General features: G+C 52.7%; 1 protein-coding gene across 2 annotated transcripts; it reads left to right on the top strand.

Annotated features, from left to right (window-relative positions):
* The first annotated feature begins 4,882 nt into the window (after window positions 1-4,882).
* Window positions 4,883-17,851, top strand: HTR3A (5-hydroxytryptamine receptor 3A). 2 transcript variants are annotated; one of them, XM_060017163.1, is made up of 9 exons: window positions 4,883-4,960; window positions 7,292-7,435; window positions 8,440-8,484; window positions 10,642-10,751; window positions 12,136-12,305; window positions 14,644-14,804; window positions 15,125-15,335; window positions 15,446-15,667; window positions 17,553-17,851. In XM_060017163.1, exons 1-9 carry the CDS (start codon window positions 4,886-4,888, stop codon window positions 17,849-17,851), a joined length of 1,437 nt encoding a protein of 478 aa, XP_059873146.1. In that variant the 5' UTR covers window positions 4,883-4,885. The 2 variants fall into 2 exon arrangements, with proteins under 2 accessions (XP_059873146.1, XP_059873145.1); XM_060017162.1 differs by having other exon boundaries at window positions 4,886-4,952; window positions 7,269-7,435.
* The last annotated feature ends 757 nt before the right edge of the window (window positions 17,852-18,608 follow it).

Genomic DNA, 18,608 nt, shown 5'->3' with positions numbered 1-18,608 from the left:
GGGAGATCAGCTCGGTGCTTTGTGACCACCTAGAGGGGTGGGATAGGGAGGGTGGGAGGGAGACGCCAGAGGGAGGGGATATGGGGATATAAGTGTAAGTATAGCTGATTCACTCTGTTATACAGCAGAAACTAACACAACAATGTAAAGCAATTATACTCCAATAAAGATGTTAAAAAAAAAGATCATTTCTCAGAAAGTACTAATAACAATATATTAAGACTCTAATCTTCCCGGAAACAAGAGGATGGATAAAAAGGCCACTCCAGTTCCTTCCTTGATAGGAATTAGAATTCAAGTAAGAGAGAAATTTAAGCCAAAACATCTCCATCCCTAGGCCCAGCTCTGGGGTGTCCAGATGGACTAATGGCCACTCACTAGGAACAAGGTGTCTTCTCTAGTCCCTTCCTCCCTGGAATTTAGTAATTCTTTTGAGTGAGAGAAATTTAAGCCAAATGACCTTCTGTCCCCAGGTCTAGATCTTGGGTGACCAGATGGACTGACCCATAACCAGCCCCATTAAGGCCTGGCCTTTGTTACTAGCTTGCTAATTCTAGATGCACTTTCCAGGACCTTCTACCTTGGAGAAGTTGCTCTGTTTTGGGGGGGCACAGAAGAAGAGATTCCATCTCAAGGAGCTGAAGAAGCTAGAACTTGATGGAAATTTAGGGAAAAGGGAAGGGGAAAAGTTTCATCTTTAGGAAGGAGACATATTCAAGAGGCTGGAATACCCCCTTCTTGGATCTTTGCTAGGACTTGAGTGAGACCTCCATCCTTTGCCAGAAGGACCCTGCCTGTTCTGCTGTTTCTCACACCCATGACCCCCCCACCACCACCATGGATTGTGTGAAGGATTACCAGCTCCCTTGTGAAAACAAGTCCCTGATCTCTGAAGTTTAGCAGCAGGAAGATGGCCAGGCAGGTGAGGCAGTGGGACCAAGCAGCCCATCGTGGTCCCTTGGGTTTCACTGTTCTCAGTGCTTCTCTCTCAGACCGTCACTGCTGCCACCACACTGGCCTAATCAGTAGTAAATTCCCCTTCCTTCTCCTCCCCTTAGCGTGGAGGAAGAAGGTGGGGCATTCAGTATTGAGTACATATTAAGGGAAGAGATGAGGGAAGTAAGCAAAGGGATACATGAAGACTGAGACAGTCCATCTGTAGGGCACAGGGCACTCATTCTTCCTCGACCTAGTGTCCCAAAATAGCTTCATAGAGTCCCAAAAAGAACAGCATAACTTCACAGGCCCCTTGCCTGGGTGTCTTCATTCCTACTTCTTGCCTGTCTGCATGTGGAAGGTGGCAATATAAGCAGCCACCTCCTAGGAACAACCCTTGGTCATCTTGACCTTTGGGGGTCAATATTGAGAGAAAAAGCCCCAATGTATCACTTACTTCAGAATCTCCATCCTGTCTGGTTAGAGGGCTAGAAAAACAGCCTTTTCCTCAGGTGGCAAGACAAGAAATAACCCCATCCTTCTAATGAAGCCCCATCTCATGCCCCCAGACTCTACAGCGTAATATCAGACTCCAAAACTCTAGCATCACGTCCATACCATGAGGAGGGGCTACAGAGGTCACCAGTTCCACATTTACTGTGCAGCCCATACCTGACATTCACAGAGCTTTGCTGGGACCAGGATGGTGGAGTGCGGTGTTTCTGAATCCATTTTGTAGTGGGGAAAATAGTACACTTAACAGTCCATTAAGTTATCATATATTCTACTTGTGACACACCTCAATAAAAATATCTTTAATTAGCAGGCTTGTGAGCCTACCCTTTCAACAAAACCAATCAAGGCAAGAATGTGGACCCCCATGCATTCCCGGGATTGGAGCCAGGGTCCAATCAGCCTGGGTCTAAATCCAGAGATGCTCTGGGATTCAGTGCAATCAGGTGGTTAAAAGCCCAGGCTTCCGAGTCTATAAGACTTAATACCATGTTCTCCACTTATTGGCTATGTAAGGTTGCTTAACTTCTCTGTGCCTCAATTTCCTCACCGGCAATACGGGAATAGTATCTTCTTCATAGGAAGTAAGGATTAAATGTGATAAAGAGCTTAGCACAGTGCCTGGCACACAGTATGCTTGGTAAATAGCAGGCCATTCCAAGGACCGGTGCCTTATTAGAGAACAGGTCGTGATGAGACCTGATGGGACATCGAGGAAAGAAAAACCCAGAGAGAAGGGACCCTTCAATGTCTGAAGACACTGTTCCTCTTCTCTCCTTCCTATAAAGGCCACTGCTGCCTCTTTGGGCAGGGGAACTAGGAAAACTGATCCTCCTGGTTTCCACCCTCTCCATGAATAGACAACACCTAAGTTGTTCAGCCTCCAGGCCAGGATGTGTCAGGTCCCTGGAACTAGGTGGCAGAAAGGCTGCCCCCAAGCCACCCCCAGAGCAAAGAGAGGTGGGTCTCACAGGGGCTCCGTGAGCGAGAACCAAGCCTGGGTGTCCAACCAATGGGCTTCGTGAATCCCTCTCCTCAAGCGGTTGGGGGAGGATAAAGCTCTATCTCCCATTTAGCACCATAATGAGAAACCATATGCTTTCCCCAGCCCTTCTCTAGCCAGTGGGCCTCTAGTGGGGCCAGATGTTACTACAGGCTGCAGAATTTTTATAGGTTTATAGGTTTTAAAAGATCAGGTTCTTTGGTGGTAAACGTTTTACAGACCAGTAAAAATCTACTGGAGGAGATGGGAAGCACACAGCTGTAATGGGAAGGGCTGGAACCACGCGTCTGGAGGATCTCAGCTCCATCCATAAGTAGCTTTGGGAACTGAGGCAAGTCCTGGAGGCTCTCTGGGCTCTGTGTTTTAACCTGGAAAATGGGAGCAAGAAAAGTGGTTAAAGGACTGTGTCATGGGACAGCATCATGTATGTGTGGAAAGCTCCAGGCACACATGTGAACACAGTCCTCCTTCCCATGGTTCTGGGAGCATCTGGACACAGAGGAAGGCCTGCAGACCCTACAGCCTCCGAGCTTTTCATTACCCACACTGGATGGCTGCCATCTGTGCGTCTGCCTCCCTGGGAGGAGCCTGGCCGTCTGCAGGCAGAGCTCAGGAATCAAATTAGCCAGGCCTCTGCTTTTCCCTCATCCCCACTGGCCAAGGAGAGTTCATCAAGGCCTCACACTAATTCTTGTCTTATTTTAAAGGGGCAGAAGTGACTCCACAGTTTCATCGGAGGCAATTTACACCCCGCCACTGGCCACAGCTCCAGCTCCCCTTGTCTGTTGTGCCATCACGTCCATTAATTTCTTCAAGGGAAACCTGATTGCTGCTCCATCAGAGAGACGCACGGGCAATACATCTCCATTGGAGGCCGTGGCCTGCCCGACTTGCTCTAATTCTGTTACCTAAGAAGCTAATTCTCTAATGCACACGCTGGGCAGAAGACATCCTCTTCCCTCCCTAACACAATCGGGCAGTCCCAGAGGGTCCCAGGAGCTCACTGCAGAAATGAAAGCTTGGGGTCCGTGGCACAGGGTCTCTAGGCTTCCTTACTGTCCCCGAGATGGTCCACCGCAGTATGGAGAGCCCATTGCCCAGAGTCCCATTCAGGGAGGGTCAGCCACATTCAGGCCACCTGGGGCTCACGGCTCAGCCCCTTCCTGCTGCCTCTGCTTCACCCTTTCCCCTCCTCTTTCTTCTCTTCTTTTCCTCCTTCTTTTCCTCTATTTGTCCCCCTCCTTCCTTGCCTTTTACTTCTATTTTCCTCTTCCTTCTCAGTTTCCTACCAAGTTTTCTTTCTCTTCTTCCTTTTCTGCTTCTTTTTACTTTTTTTTTTTTTTTGCAGTACGCGGGCCTCTCACTGCTGTGGCCTCTCCCATTGCGGAGCACAGGCTCCGGACGCACAGGCTCAGCGGCCACGGCTCACGGGCCCAGCCGCTCCGTGGCATGTGGGATCTTCCCGGACTGGGGCACGAACCCGTGTCCCCTGCATCGGCAGGCGGACTCTCAACCACTGCGCCACCAGGGAAGCTTTCTTTTTACTTCTCCCCCTTCTTCTCCAGACCCCCCCTTTCTATAGTTTACCTTCTGTTTCTTTTCAGCTTCCTCTTGTCCCTTTTTCTCCTCCAGCTTCGGTGCTGCCCCTTTTAGATCAAGTTCAGTGTCTGAGGCTCCTTCCTGGCTTGCTGTCTCTGGAGGGTTTGGCTCGGTGGAAGGAATGGGCCCCAGGCCACGTTGGCCTGGGCTTGGAGCAAAATACAGCGGGGCGGGGGGTGCCTCATGTTTACCCACAGGGAGCCCAAGGATACAGAATGGGACATTCTGTATCCTTGTGTGTGTGCGTGTGGCAGGGGAGCAGTTAGATGTGTATTTGCTCTTTAATGATAATGGCCAGTCACCCGCTTAGCTAGGGGCACCGTGTCACCTGTGGAGTTAAAGCATGGTCCTCCTGCTTCTCGGACCCCACCCCACCCTGCCCCAGCCCGATGCTACCGACGGGCATAAATGAAGGCAGCAGCCTAAAGCACCTCCCAGTGGACAGGCTGCACCCTTGCTCCAGGAGCTCCTGAAGCCCCCTGACACCAAGTTGCTCCTTGGGGAATTTGGCCAGGCCACCTGGCTGAATGGGTGGACTGAGCTCTGGCCGCATGACATCAACCTGGTGGGCTCCCCTCTCACTGGCTCCCTCTTCTTCCTTCCCCGCCCTGAAACCTGATCCAGCTGAAGGATTGATTGCAGGAAAACTTGGCGGCTTCCCAGCCCTGGTGGCCGGGGCAGTGCGAGGCTGCAGCCTCCGAAGGTGCAGTGAGCAGCCAGCTGGGAGAGGCAGGCTGGCTGAGACATGAGGCTGGCAGAGCGCAGGCAGGCTGGTCCTCAGCAGGGCTCACCCTGAAGGCCCCTCGAGGCGTCCAACACCGCCAGAAGCTCGCCATGCTGCTGTGGGTGCCGCAGGCGCTGCTTGCCTTGCTTCTGCCCACGCTCCTGGCCCAGGGAGAAGGTAAGGAGGCCGTGGGGAAGCACGCAGGACCTGCTGGCAGCTACAGAGGTGGGAGAGGGGATGCTTGGCCCCTCCAGAAGTTGAGGCAAAGAGGGTTTTGGAGTGGGTGGGGCTACAAGCAAGTTAGGGATCTTACTGCATATGAGCAGGAGAGGATTTTAACACACTGGGATCCAGCTAGAAATTGGGGATGTTGAACGTTGGGTGAGAGCAGGGCTTGCAGAGAGGGGCCCTGAGCTGTGTGGGAAATGCTTAGACAGGCATGGGACAGGGGCTCCTCTCTTTTTGCCCTGCCTCCAAACTCATCGAAGGGCAGCTGCAAGGGAACTTTGAGCTCATTTTGTCCACCCTTTCTTGTTATAAATGGGAATGCTGTGGACCAGAGATGGGGAGTAATTCACTCAGGGTCACACAGCTCCTTAGCAGTAGAGTGGAGACCAGAATGAATGTCATCATGTTTCCCCAGCTTCACTGCTTTTGTTGCATGGGTTCTCTAAAGTTCCTTCCAGGGCTAACCTCTAATAGCACCAAACTTTTCTCTGCATTCCCCCACCCATCCCTTTCCGCCTCCTGGGGACACAGGGCGCTTTGGTCACAAAAGGATCCATTTCCTTTTGCTGCAGACAATATTTGTTCCCCATTTGGGAAGGTTTTCTCTCCATCCAGAGCAGGGTTGAAGCTGGGGCTGGGGCACAGTTAGGATGTGCTTAATTGGACAGATCTGAAGGGCTTCTGGGCACAATGATTTTCCTCCCATGAGCTGTCGTTTGGGGAAACTCAGCCCAGGATGAGTAGGCCTGGGCTGCAAGTTAGGACTGTGGTCTGGAGTTTCCTTAGCTGAAGAGAAGCTCTGTCCCTCCCAGCATTGGTCCTTTGCTCTGAGGCCTGCAGGACCCAGACTTGTTCTGTCCAAAGTGATCAGAGTCCCAGACAGTAGGATCTGAGCTGCCGTGTAGTGAAGACACACAGGGACCTGGGTTTGAATTTCATTTCCTTCCCTTGCAGGGCACGGCACTCGTCTTTCTGAGCCTTGGGGGGCCTCACCAAGGCTTCTGAGCCTTACCTTCTTTATCTATAAATGGGGTGTCATGATACTCACTCCAGTGGGCTCTCCTAAGACTGCAATGAACAATATGTTCATTGATATTTTTTCAAAGGGGACACTCAATAAATGTCCTCTTGTCTTCCTCTCTCTCTGCTCTTCTCTGCCTTTCTGAGGGAAGCTGAAAGTTTATCAGGGGCAGGTGGGTGAGGGGCGGGAAGGGGTTCTGCAGGACCAACTTGCTGTGGAGGTCCACACATGATAGATGAGATGGGAGAAGAAGCAGCCTTGTCGAGAGAAAGCCGGGCCTGCTGGCCCCTGGTCTGTGAAAGACCCTGGTCTCCCTCTGCCAGCCCCTCACGGCCTTGCAGCCTGTGCCCTGGTCCTCCAAGTTGTTCCCCTCCCCGACCCCGTCTTTCACCTTCATATTTCTGGCAACTTTCGGGAGGTGCTTCTACTGTTTCCCGGACGGACAACTGAGGTGCTCATGAAGTCCCCAGAGAGCGGGGCTAGGGCCCAGGGGTTGGGGTTTCACTGCTTTATCTTTGCAGGCCTCCTGCTCTGGGGACCGTTTGGTTTCTCCTCACTTCCTCCACACCTCAGCCCAGCCCTCTTCCTAACCCCATCACACCTGCCCATAAAGCTACCCTAGAAGGAGGCCTGGCAAAGCCTCCCCAGGAGTTTCTGTGAGTGTGGAGAGGGGGCAGGGATTTCCTCTGGGTAGATTTTGCGGGAGGGAGAAGGAATGTCCATAGTCACTGGATGCCCACCCTTTTCTCCTCGCCAGTTGCGGGCTGGGGTCAAGGGGACAGTGTGCTTTGCAGACGCTGAGATGTGACCTTGGCTGGGACTGACCCTCCGCAGACCATTGGGATTAGAAATTGGGCACTTGGGGACACGTTTTCCAGTATCACACCCGAGGGCCAGCTCCCCTCTATCTCCCAGAGCCCCTCATGCAGGGCCCCGTGGGCCCACCTCCTCTGGGCAGGCAGCTTCTCTCAACCCTTCTGAGCCCTTGGCCTACTTGAGACCTCACCTGTCTTGTGGCACCTGCGTTCACAGCCCAGCTCCCTTCTCATGTAAATGGGCGCCTAGGCTACCCTTAGGAGACGGTATCTTTGGATTTGGGCATATGCTCTGGTGATGGGAATTTCAGCTGTGGGAGTATCTGGGAAGGGTGGGGACACTTTCCTTTTAATAGCTTTCAAACCAGGGCCAGAGAACTGGGGGAGACTCAGGCTCTGTTGTCTGATTTGAACTGTTCTCCTTCCCAGCCAAGCACAGGCGGGGCCCCCAGGCCCGGAACGCCTCCAGGCCAGCTCTGCTGCGGCTGTCAGATCACCTCCTGGCCAACTACAAGAAGGGTGTGCGGCCTGTGCGGGACTGGAGGACGCCGACCACGGTGTCCATTGATGTCATCGTCTACGCCATCCTCAGCGTGGTGAGCGCCTGTCCCCACTGCCCGGCTCAGAGGTGGGCCTTCTGGGTGGGAGGCCATGTGAGACCAAGTCACCCCCAGGCAACTCGGTGGGCATTCAAGCACCCACAGCACCTGTGCTCTGGCACCACGGCTCAGGACAGCTGCCCAAACCAGAAAACTGGGGTCACCTTCATGGCTGCCCCTCCTGTACCCTACAGCCAGAGGGTCACTCAGCGCATGCGGTTTTCACAGTCGTACCTGCCCGTGTGAGCTGTGTGAGGGTTCAGACCGTCCTATTTGTCTCTACACCCTTGCTGTCTTACACACGTCCTTGGTACACGGCGGGTGTTACTAACTCGTCGTTGAGGAATTAATCCTAAATAAATCAATTAATCAATTACTGAAGTAGGATGGGGTGCACTGCCCAGCCGAGGAGGTCGGACATTGGGCAGAGATAAATGAGAGGATATTGCAAGACTCAGGGCACTGCACTGGGGTAGGATGGGTGGAATGGACTTCTCTGGCTGTCTCTACTAGAGTCAGTTGGCCGTTTCAGGAAGGGAAATTGGGAATTGGATCGAAGGGAGGGATAGTGATGGATTTTTCATCCTGTGTGGTTTTGTACAGCTTGACTCCATGCTAGAGTAGGAGATAGATACGCATATAAATGTACGGATATACATCTATATGATGCTGTTATATGTCTTCTATCATTATCTTCTATTGTGTTATAAATGTATATGTAAAATACACACAACAGAATAGAAGATAATAGAAGACACACACACACACACACACACACACACACACACGATGTTAAAAAAGAAATCACTGGACTTCTCTCTAGGTGTGTCCTAGTAAAAAACCAACTCTTCCTGGCTCACCCCTTTTCCTCCACCTCATTTCCTCACTCTCACTTCCCAAGGGAACAGAGACACAGAGCAGCAGCTCCTGCTGGGGTTGGTGTGCGCAAGGGGCCTGCAGCCCACAGGGCCGCCTACGCTGAGTTCCCGTTCTTTCCACAGGATGAGAAGAATCAGGTGCTGACCACGTACATCTGGTACCGGCAGGTGAGCTGACCAGCCCCTGCCCCTCCCCCACCCCCATTTCCTCGGACTGGGGCTCCTACATCTCAAAGGAGTCAGGATCTCAGAGGCCTTGGGGAGGGGAGGGGAGGGGAGGGAAGAGGTGGGAGGCCTACTCACAAGATCCAGGATCTCCTGGGTCTGGACCCCTCTAACCTCAGGACTGGGAGAAGGCTGCTTAAAGATTGGTGGGGCTTCCCTGGTGGCGCAGTGGTTGAGAGTCCGCCTGCCGATGCAGGGGACACGGGTTCGTGCCCCGGTCTGGGAAGATCCCACATGCCGCGGAGCGGCTGGGCCCGTGAGCCATGGCCCCTGAGCCTGCGCATCCGGAGCTTGTGCTCCGCAAGGGGAGAGGCCACAACAGTGAGAGGCCCGCGTACCGCAAAAAAAAAAAAAAAAAAAAAGATTGGTGGAGGACGAATCCTCCACACCCTGGTTTCTGAAGTTTTTCACAGCCTCGCAAACATGTGCTTTTCCCACCTCTGTTGCTCAAACACCTCAGTGACTGGTAGCTCAGAAGGCAGTCACTTTGCTTTGAAACAGCTCTAATTGCTAGAAAGTTCTTCCTTCTTTAAAGCCAAATTGGATGACAACCAAATTGGGCGATTGAAACAGGATGATTCCATCCAGTTAGTCTCCCCATCCCCGGCCATTTGCCCGCTCTTCCGGCTTCTGAAGGGCATCGCTCAGGCACTGGTGTGTGGAGGGCTGCGAGGCCTTGGCGGCATTTCTTGGCGGCACTGGCGGCTTGGAGCTGGCGGGGGAGGGCAGGAGACAGTGCGGGCTGCCGTCCACAGGCTGGTCCTGCTCTGGCAGCCCCTGAGGCTGTGGGGAAGACATCAGAGCAGGAGGGGACACCAAAGTGACTGAAGAGAGGACAGCAGGAGGCGGGGGACAGTTCTTAGAAGTCAAACCCGAGAGAAGCTCTGAGGACACACCTGGTGTATGTAGGTCCCTGTTAAATCCCTCCCGCTCCTCATGGGACAGGGAGTGGGGTGGAGGAAGAAGCCAGAATACTGATTCCTGACGTCCTGCTCCCTTTCTGCCTTAGCGAGATCTCTTAATACACAGCACACCTGCCTCAAGAGAGGGACCCAAGCCAGAACAGGCATTCTGGGGCTCCTTTCCCGGGACATCTGGCTTAAGTCCCACCTCTGGACCTCCAGGGTCACTTGTCTGCTCCAGCAGTAGGAGATGCCGATCTGCTATGTACCAGCAGCTGTGCTAAGGCACCAGATTAGACTCAGGTCCTGCCCACGATGAGCTCATAGACGAGTGGAGGCCACAGACACGTGACCAGACAATGCAACACAGCAAGATAGCCGCTCCTGTGCAGCAAAGAAAAGATGCCAATTGTGGGAGCAAAGCAGAGGCACTAAACTCAGCCTGGGGAGTAGGGGTCGTGGGAGGCTCCTGGAGAAGGAAACAGACAGATTCCTGGGTTACATCTGGAAGGATGAGTAAGACTCACCTCGATAAAGAAGACAGGACTGCAGTGTGGGGGGAGCAGGATACGTGGCGATGCAGAGGTTTTGACAATGTTTAATTCCATGTGGCTGGAGTGTAGACTCCACAGAGAGCCATGGCAAGAAAAATGAGGCTGGAGAGATAGGTGGAGGCCAGATCAGGTGGGCCTTTGTTGTCCATGATCCTAATGGCAGTGGAGCTCCACTGAAGACTTTTAAGCAAAGGAGTGACATGATGAAATTTACATTTTAGATCAGTCATTCCGGCAGGATAGTGGAGGAGGCATTGATCAAAATTTAGTAATAACCATCTCTACCCTGTGAGGTGCATGCTATTATCCCTGTTCACATATGTGGCGATCAAGACCCAAGAAGCAATTTGTCTAAGATCCCTCAGTTGGTGGCTAGGGGGTTTATAACATTATTAATGATTGAATACCTTCCCGGGGAGAGGCTGCATCCGTCTGTGTTGTATTTGCATGTAGGGATGTGTGAGTACAGAGGTTGGGGGACATTTGGGTACCGCTGAGTGGTCTGGGTGCCACTGACACCCAGATTCTCCCAAGAAGATGCCCACCTGTTGCCTGGGCTCCAAGTGGTGAAGTTGGCCTGAGTTGCGGACGACTCGGCCTGAGACGGACGGGGTAGCCTGTGACCGTTCCTGTCCCTCCCTTAGTACTGGACTGATGAGTTTCTCCAGTGGAACCCTGAGGACTTTGACAACATCACCAAGTTGTCCATCCCCACGGACAGCATCTGGGTCCCAGACATCCTCATCAACGAGTTGTGAGTACTGTCATCAGATACTGGGCAGCCAGGGGGCGGGAGACAGGATTACTGCTGTTGCATTTGAGATGCCCCACTAGACCTGCTGAACCATAGGTAAAGTTGAATCGGGCCCCAATTCCCCTTTGTCTTTTTTCTCCCTTTCCTTTCTTTTTAGAAAACTCCTCTTTTTCTGTGTCTGATGTTGAAACTCTGCACTTCTTGGTCCAAGGGCCCCCTTCCCCGGGAAGGGAGGCCAGTGAATGAATCCACACTGAATCATAATAGTCTAACGAGGAATGGCTGCATTTTTAAAAGGGACAGTTACATTGCTGAAAGGAATGAAGTGCTAGCGGTGGTTACCGCTCCTGGTCATGAAGGAGATTTGGGGCCGGGAGACACTCAAACTTTCAAGTCACACATGGCCACACTGGCCACAAATTGCACCCCCGATATGAAGTGGGTCCCACCAGCCTTTATTCCTAGCCGCCAACATTCCTTCTCCCCATTCTTCAGGCTCCACTGCCTGGGTTTCTGAATCCAAGGTCTGGGAAGATGGCTGGGGAGATACACAGAAGGAGAAGGTGGTGGGGGCCAGTTGCCCTCCACCCAGTACCCGCCACATCACCCAGTTCCAGGGGTGCCATTCACCTTGTTATTTGGGGAGGCAGTTGACTCAGAGCCCCGGCCTCGTGTAGCTCAGGCTGGAGGGATCGGGGAGCCCCAGTTTCTGGCTGGATCTCCAGCTTAAACAGTGACGTAGCCTTGGTCTTGACTTCTCATCTCTCAGCCTGATGTCGCAGAAGGCTCTGCAGGCTCAGGGTCCGAGGCTCAGCCGCAGTGGTTTCTTGGGAGAGCCCGGCCCGGGGTTGGCTGATAGAACAGGATGAAGTGAGCAGGACTTTGCTGTTTTGTTCCGATTCTTCTCACTGATTTTGCCAGTTCCTTCCCCCCTGCCCCACCCCGGAAATGATGGTTTTCATTTCACAGGACTTCTAGGGATGGAACCCAAGGTCCTGCTCTCCCACCAAGCCTGCTCGTCACCATCGGGTTGGCGATCCTGGGGGCTGAGGTCTGCCCAGCCCGGGTGGGGGGTGCATGGGGACAGCTGGGCATTCTCCTTACAGCCCATGGCTTGGGGGTCCATGGCCTCCTGGCCTGCCTTTTGTAGTGAGGTTGCCAGGGGAATAAATGAGAAATGCCCTTTACTGCTTGGAAAGTGGCCTTGGCAACGGCAGGTGAGGAAACCTAAGATAGATAAGAAGCTTGGAAAAACGGAGGCCAGACAAAACTGCCAGGTTGTCTTGCTGCCTAGACCCTCCCTGCCGAGTAGCTCAGAGACCTTCAGACTCCCACGGCCTCACCTGCTTCTTGAGTCCCAAACCGACCCCTCTTCCCTGGCCAGTGTGGACGTGGGGAAGTCTCCAAATATCCCGTATGTGTATGTCCGGCATCATGGAGAGGTCCAGAACTACAAGCCCCTCCAGGTGGTGACCGCCTGTAGCCTCGACATCTACAACTTCCCCTTCGACGTACAGAACTGCTCGCTGACCTTCACCAGCTGGCTGCACACCAGTGAGTCTGTGGGCTTCGGGAGGCGGGAGCACATGTTGGGGGTGCCCGGGGTGCCCGCGTGAGGAGCACACCCTAGGATGCAGTCTCCCTCTTCCAACTTGATCACCCCTTGTTTTTTAATGTTGCTGAGCCTCTGTTTCCTTATCTTCCAAATGGCACTACCATTGTTGCCCTTGTCGCCTCCCTCAGTTGTCATAAGGATTGAATGAGACAGTGTAAACTGACGGCAAGATGCTCAGGGACAATTCTTTCCCAATATCACAAGTAGGATCTGGCACAAAATGTCTTTCAAATCCAGCCACTTCTCCACTGATGGACCCTGCCCCCAGTGCAAGCAACCCTCATCTCCTGCCCAGGTTGTTGCAGGAGCCTCCTAGCTGTCCCCACCCATTCATTCTTCCTCCCTCCCCGCCATTCAGGCTCCTCACAGCAGCCAGGGAGATCTCATTAAAATGCAGATCTGATCATGTCACTGTCTGCTTCCCTGAGACACAATCCAAATCTCTTACCTGGCCGAGAGTCCCCTGCAAAGTGTGGCCACCCCTCCGGCCTCACCTGGCGTGCGCTCCCCAGCCCAGCTGCCTGCCTTCCTGGGCCCCAGAGCCCCTTGCTCTTTCCTTTACTCACATGCTGCTTCCTCTCCTAGGCCAACGTGTCCCTCCCCCTCCCTCCCCCTTTCCCCTTTCTGCCCCACTGCCCCCCCACCGATGGGCCAACTCCTCTACAGTCCCCCTAATCACAGTGTCCCCGTCCGTGCCCCAGGGAAACCCCCTCTCATCCCCCAGATGAGGCAACCCCAGCACTCAACTTCTTAGTCTCCTGTTCGCCCCACTTCTAGTCACTTGTAAGGACTTGTTCAATGTCTACCCCTCCAGGTAGACACTTAGAGAGGGCAGCGACATGATTTCTATCCACCGTTAGATCCCCAGGGCAGTGCCAGCCCAAAGGAAGACACTCGGTAAACTTTTATTGAGTGGACAAACGTTAGGTGCCCAGTATGGTCTGGTGAAGTGAGAATTGCCTTACTGCAAAAAGGCATCCTCCAGTTCTATCCTGATTTTATTGCATTAACTGTAAATGGTGAAGGTAATACCTAACTCCCTTGAACAAAAGCCATAATTACAGGGACTTCCCTAGCGGTCCAGTGGTTAAGATTCTGCCCTTCCACTGCAGGGGTTCGATTCCTGGTCGGGGAATGAAGATCCTGCATGCCATGCAGCGCGGCAAAATAAATTTTTTTTAAAGCCGTAATTACAAATAATCTTTGATCTTTGACCTTTACTCTCAGTCCCCAAATCTTACCAACAACTCCCCACACCAAGACTTAACAATTTTTATCAGTACAAACTTCACATAATATGTTCTTCCAGATCCTACTCTATCCTTTGAATATATACACATACATACACATCTATGGAAAGTGCCTGGAAATTGTCCTATAGGTTTTTATTTTACATAAATGTAAAATATTTCATGTTCTATTATATACTGGTATCTGAGCCTTTTTACTCAACAACAGGTCTTGGACATTTTTCCAAGTTACTGCAGATTTAGCTCTTCCTCATCAATTTTGACTGCTGTAGGATAGCTTATGATTTGGACTGCATGATACCTTATCAAGCATTTTCCTGATTGGTAGCCATTTAGATTTTCCCCAATATTTTGCTGCAGTGGATACTTCTGTCCTTTTGTGCATATGTATATCTGTTTCTCTAGTACTGATACAGAGCAGTATAACTGCTGTTCTATAAGTGAGTATAATAATAAGTGCTTATTTTCCTAGTTCACCTTTAAAGACAGGCAGCTCTATCAAGGCAAAGGTGAGGAAAGCTGTCTCTTGCTCATTGTCTAAATGAGAAACTCTAACAGGAAACCTAGAAAGGTGCTTGAAGGGCTGTGTGTGTGTGTGTGTGTGTGTGTGTGTGTGTGTGTGAGAGAGAGAGAGAGAGAGAGAGAGAGAGAGAGGGAGAGAGAGAGAGAGAGAGAGAGAGAGAGAAACAAACAGACAGACAGAGACAGAGATAGACAGAGAGAGAAAGACAGAGAGAGACAGAGACAAAGACAGAAACAGAAACAGAGAGAGAGAAGAGAACTTCCTAATAAATGGTTCGCTGGGTCTTGGCATTTTGCTGTGTTCCCACCCAAGACTTCGTCTCCCTTGTTACAGCCCCACTGCACAGACATGTACAGTGTGCACTATTACCTCATCGTATAGCTGAGAAAGCTGAGGCTGAAGATTAAGAGTTGAGGCTTGAGCCCCACCACGTAGGTGCTGCCCCCCCACCACAGGCACACCCCTGGCTCAGACTCCAAAGCTGCTTGATTTCTCCTGTCTCAGTCCAGGACATCAACCTCTCCCTGTGGCGTCTGCCGGAAAAGGTGAAACTGGACAGGAGCATCTTCATGAACCAGGGCGAGTGGGAGCTGCTGGGGGTGCTGACCGAGTTTCGGGAGTTCAGTATGGAAAGCAGCGACTGTTACGCAGAGATGAAGTTCCACGTGAGTCGGACAGGATGCGGATGTGGGTAAAACAATGAGTAAAGTCACACCCAGGTAGACTTAAGGAGGCATAGCCCTTTCCCAGCTCACACTCTTCCCTCAGTGAAGTAGGTGGGGAAACGCAACTGAATTGTCCTTTACTTCTCCTGAACAGCCTCAAGCCTGGATCTGGAGGCGGAATATGGGGTCTGCCCGTCTCCTTTTCCGAGCCATCCAGGCTGCAAGCCCCACGAAGCAGGGGGGTCTGGGATGGGGTGGTGGTTCCTGGGTTCAGGACCCGTCTGCTCCCGGCTCCCCCAGAGCTCCTCTCTTGGTCCCAGGTGGTCATCCGCCGGCGGCCCCTGTTCTACGCCGTCAACCTACTGCTGCCCAGTATTTTCCTCATGGTCACGGACATTGTAGGCTTCTACCTGCCCCCGGACAGTGGCGAGAGGGTCTCCTTCAAGATCACGCTCCTCCTGGGCTACTCGGTCTTCCTGATCATCGTGTCCGACACGCTGCCGGCCACGGCCATCGGTACGCCCCTCATCGGTAAGGCCCGCTCCCGGGGAAGAGCTCAGTGCAACCGAGGACCAGAGGAACCGGCCCTCTCCCACCTCCCATGTGTGTCCCCCACCCCCGCCCCACCCCGGGGTGCACAGGTGTCTACTTCGTCGTGTGCATGGCTCTTCTGGTGATCAGCTTGGCCGAGACCATCCTCATCGTGCGGCTGGTACATAAGCAGAACCTGCAGCAGCCAGTGCCTGCCTGGCTGCGGCACCTGGTCCTGGAGAGAGTCGCCCTGCTCCTCTGCCTAGGGGAACAGTCGACTTCCCGGAGGCCCCCAGCCACCTCCCAAGCTCCCAAGACCGATGCCTGCTCAGGTGAGAGAGGGAACTTCTGGCCTGGATGCAGGGACATGGGAGGGGTTCTCTGGAGGGCTAGCCAGGCCAGAGAGCCTGCGCAGGCCCTGGGAAGCGGGTACCGTCCTGCACAGAGAACCCACGGTGGACTTCAGCCAAAGGCATCAATCAAACCCTTTCCTCACCTTCGTATTTGCGCATCATCCCAGGTGGGGACGGAGAGGGGTTAGGAGTCCCAGAGGCTGAGCAGATCAGGAGCTGAGACCTCTGGGCTGAGGGTGGCCTCTCCTGGGATGGATCCCCAGGCGGGGGGGTCAAATAGATGCCCCTCGGGCACTTAGGGGACAGCTAGCCTCACGTGGTTCAGCACTGCATCCGGGTTCCTAACACTCTCTCATTAGAAACAGCCAAAGACCAGGTCCGTTAGAATTTCAAACACCTATAAGGCAGAGGGACAGGGCACAGAGGGACACTAAATTCCTCATGCCCCTGAGGAATTTGTCATCCTTGCTGTTGGCAGCGGCGGTGATTGGTTTGCTGGTTTCTTTCTTGAGCACTTTACCAGGTGTTTGCAAAGCAGTGTCCTGCACTATCACAGGTAATTCTCATGGCAACTCAATAGGATCTTCACTCTAATTTTTCAATCAGCAAACAGAAGCACAGAGAAGCCAAATAGCCTGCCCTAAGTCACAGAGCCAGGACCTGGTGAACCCAAGCCCACCTGACTCTAAGCTGGTGTTTTAAACTCTCCACCCCACTCCCCTCCTTGCGTCTTCTTCCTGGCTGGGGCCAGGCCTTTTACAGAAGATATTTGGTTAATCAAAGACCATCTCATCATGAGCTCGCGCGACAGCCTAATTCAGCTGCTCACCTGGGGAAGGTAGTGATGCGAAGGTGTATTTTCTGGTCTAGAAGGATTCGAAGTCACGGAGAAGAGGGCAGTGAGGCAATATGATGTAGCGGACAGAGCAGTGGCTTTGGAGTCCAGATACCTGGGCCTTGGTGGCTTCCCCTTTGAATGATGCTCCAGCTGTGTCACCACGGGCTAGTCACAACCTCTCCGAGCTTTAGCATCTTCATGTGAAGAGTGTGGTTGGGAATTGCTCTTATTCTGCCTCTCTGTGGGGCTGCTGGGAGGCTCAAATGAAATAATGGATATCAAATTTCTGGGGAAGGCCCATGGGTTAAAAAAAATGCATGGGAAGGATAAATATCAAATTCATGATCTTGGTGATGTGGGGAGGGAACGGAGGATGTGACTAAGGAGAGGTATACGCGGATCTTCCACTGTACTGGCTTTCTTTTTTTTTTTTTTAATGAACCATACTTTATTTATTTATTTATTTATTTATTTATTTATTTATTTATTTATTTTGGGCTGCATTGGGTCTTCATTGCTGTGCGCGGGCTTTTCTCTAGTTGTGGCGAGCGGGGGCTACTCTTCGTTGTGGTGCGTGGGTTTCTCATTGCGGTGGTTTCTCTTGCTGTGGAGCATGGACTCTAGGCACGCGGGCTTCAGTAGTTGTGGCACGTGGGCTCAGTAGTTGTGGTGCACGGGTTCAGTAGTTATGGCTTGTGGGCTCTAGAGCACAGGCTCAGTAGTTGTGGTGCACGGGCTTAGTTACTCCGTGGCATGTGGGATCTTCCGGACCAGGGCTCGAACCTGTGTCCCCTGCATTGGCAGGCGGGTTCTTAACCACTGCGCCACCAGGGAAGTCCCTGTCCTGGCTTTCTTTATTTGTTTAAGTTGGATGGTGGGTACACAAATACGTAAGTTATTCTCTATACTTCTTTGGTCTAAGATTATAAATAATAAAAATGTCTGAGGCCTTAGAAACCTAAAGGTCAGTGTTCAAGCAAGGCTGCTGGGCCTGCCTCCTTTGCCAATGCTCTGCCCTTCTTCTAGACATGGCAAACCACTGCAGCCATTTGGGGGGATCCCGGGACTTGGAGAAGACCCCGAGGGGCAGTGGTAGCCCTCCCCCACCGCCGCGGGAGGCCTCCCTGGCGGTGCATGGGCTGCTGCAGGAGCTGACCTCCATCCGGCACTTCCTGGAAAAACGGGAGGAGAGCCGAGAGGTGGCCCGGGAGTGGCTGCGCGTGGGCTCCGTGCTGGACAGGCTGCTCTTCCGCATCTACCTGCTGGCGGTGCTGGCCTACGGCGTCACCCTGGTCACGCTCTGGTCCGTCTGGCAGTATTCCTGAGTGGGTCCAGCCCAGTAGGGGGTGGGTAATGAGGCTGGTTAGGCCGGGGATGGGGGAATTTCAGGGCCCAGGGGATGCCAGGGACCTTCTCAAAACACATAAACAGTTCCATGCCTGTTTCCAATGCCAAGTCTCTCAGCAATCCCGAGACAGGGCCTTAACCCTTCCCCTAAAAACTTGGTGTTTAAGGCTCTTACATCCTCCACTCTCCTACAGGCCCATTATGGCTTTAAAACACACTATCTTAGATCAGGAGAAATCCACACATGCCCTGACTTCACTCTATCTAAGCATCAAGCCTCAGTTTCCCCATTGGCGCTCCCCTGAATCGGCACCTTGGAATCTGCTCACTCCCTCAGCCTCGTTTTGAGATGGAAGGTAAACCAGCTGTCTACCACACGGGCCTGATAACTCTGCATTAGGTTAACCAACCCTAATGTCTCTCTGTCACTTCACCTCTGGCCACTTCCCTGCACATCCATCAGATGGGGGAGGTGGGGTAATAAAATGCTATGAAGCCCCTAAACTCTCTTCTTGACCATTTGTCAGCAGCTGGGTGGGTGGAAGACGAGGTCTGAAGTTACTGGTGGAAATGAGGTTGGGGAATTATCTGTGGTTCCAGATGTACGATGCCCTCTGCCCCAAGGAATTAAGAAGTGACCAAACAGTGGCTGTTCTGAAAAAGAAACAATAGGAGGTGGGATTCAAGGTGTGAGGGTCAGGACCATGAACACAATGCAGAGGTGGGGAGGAGCGT

The sequence above is a fragment of the Delphinus delphis genome, chromosome 8 (assembly GCF_949987515.2).
Source record: "Delphinus delphis chromosome 8, mDelDel1.2, whole genome shotgun sequence".
NCBI lineage: Eukaryota > Metazoa > Chordata > Mammalia > Artiodactyla > Delphinidae > Delphinus > Delphinus delphis.
The sequence above is the reverse complement of the archived record's forward strand: the minus strand, read 5'-3'. Positions and strand labels throughout refer to the sequence as shown.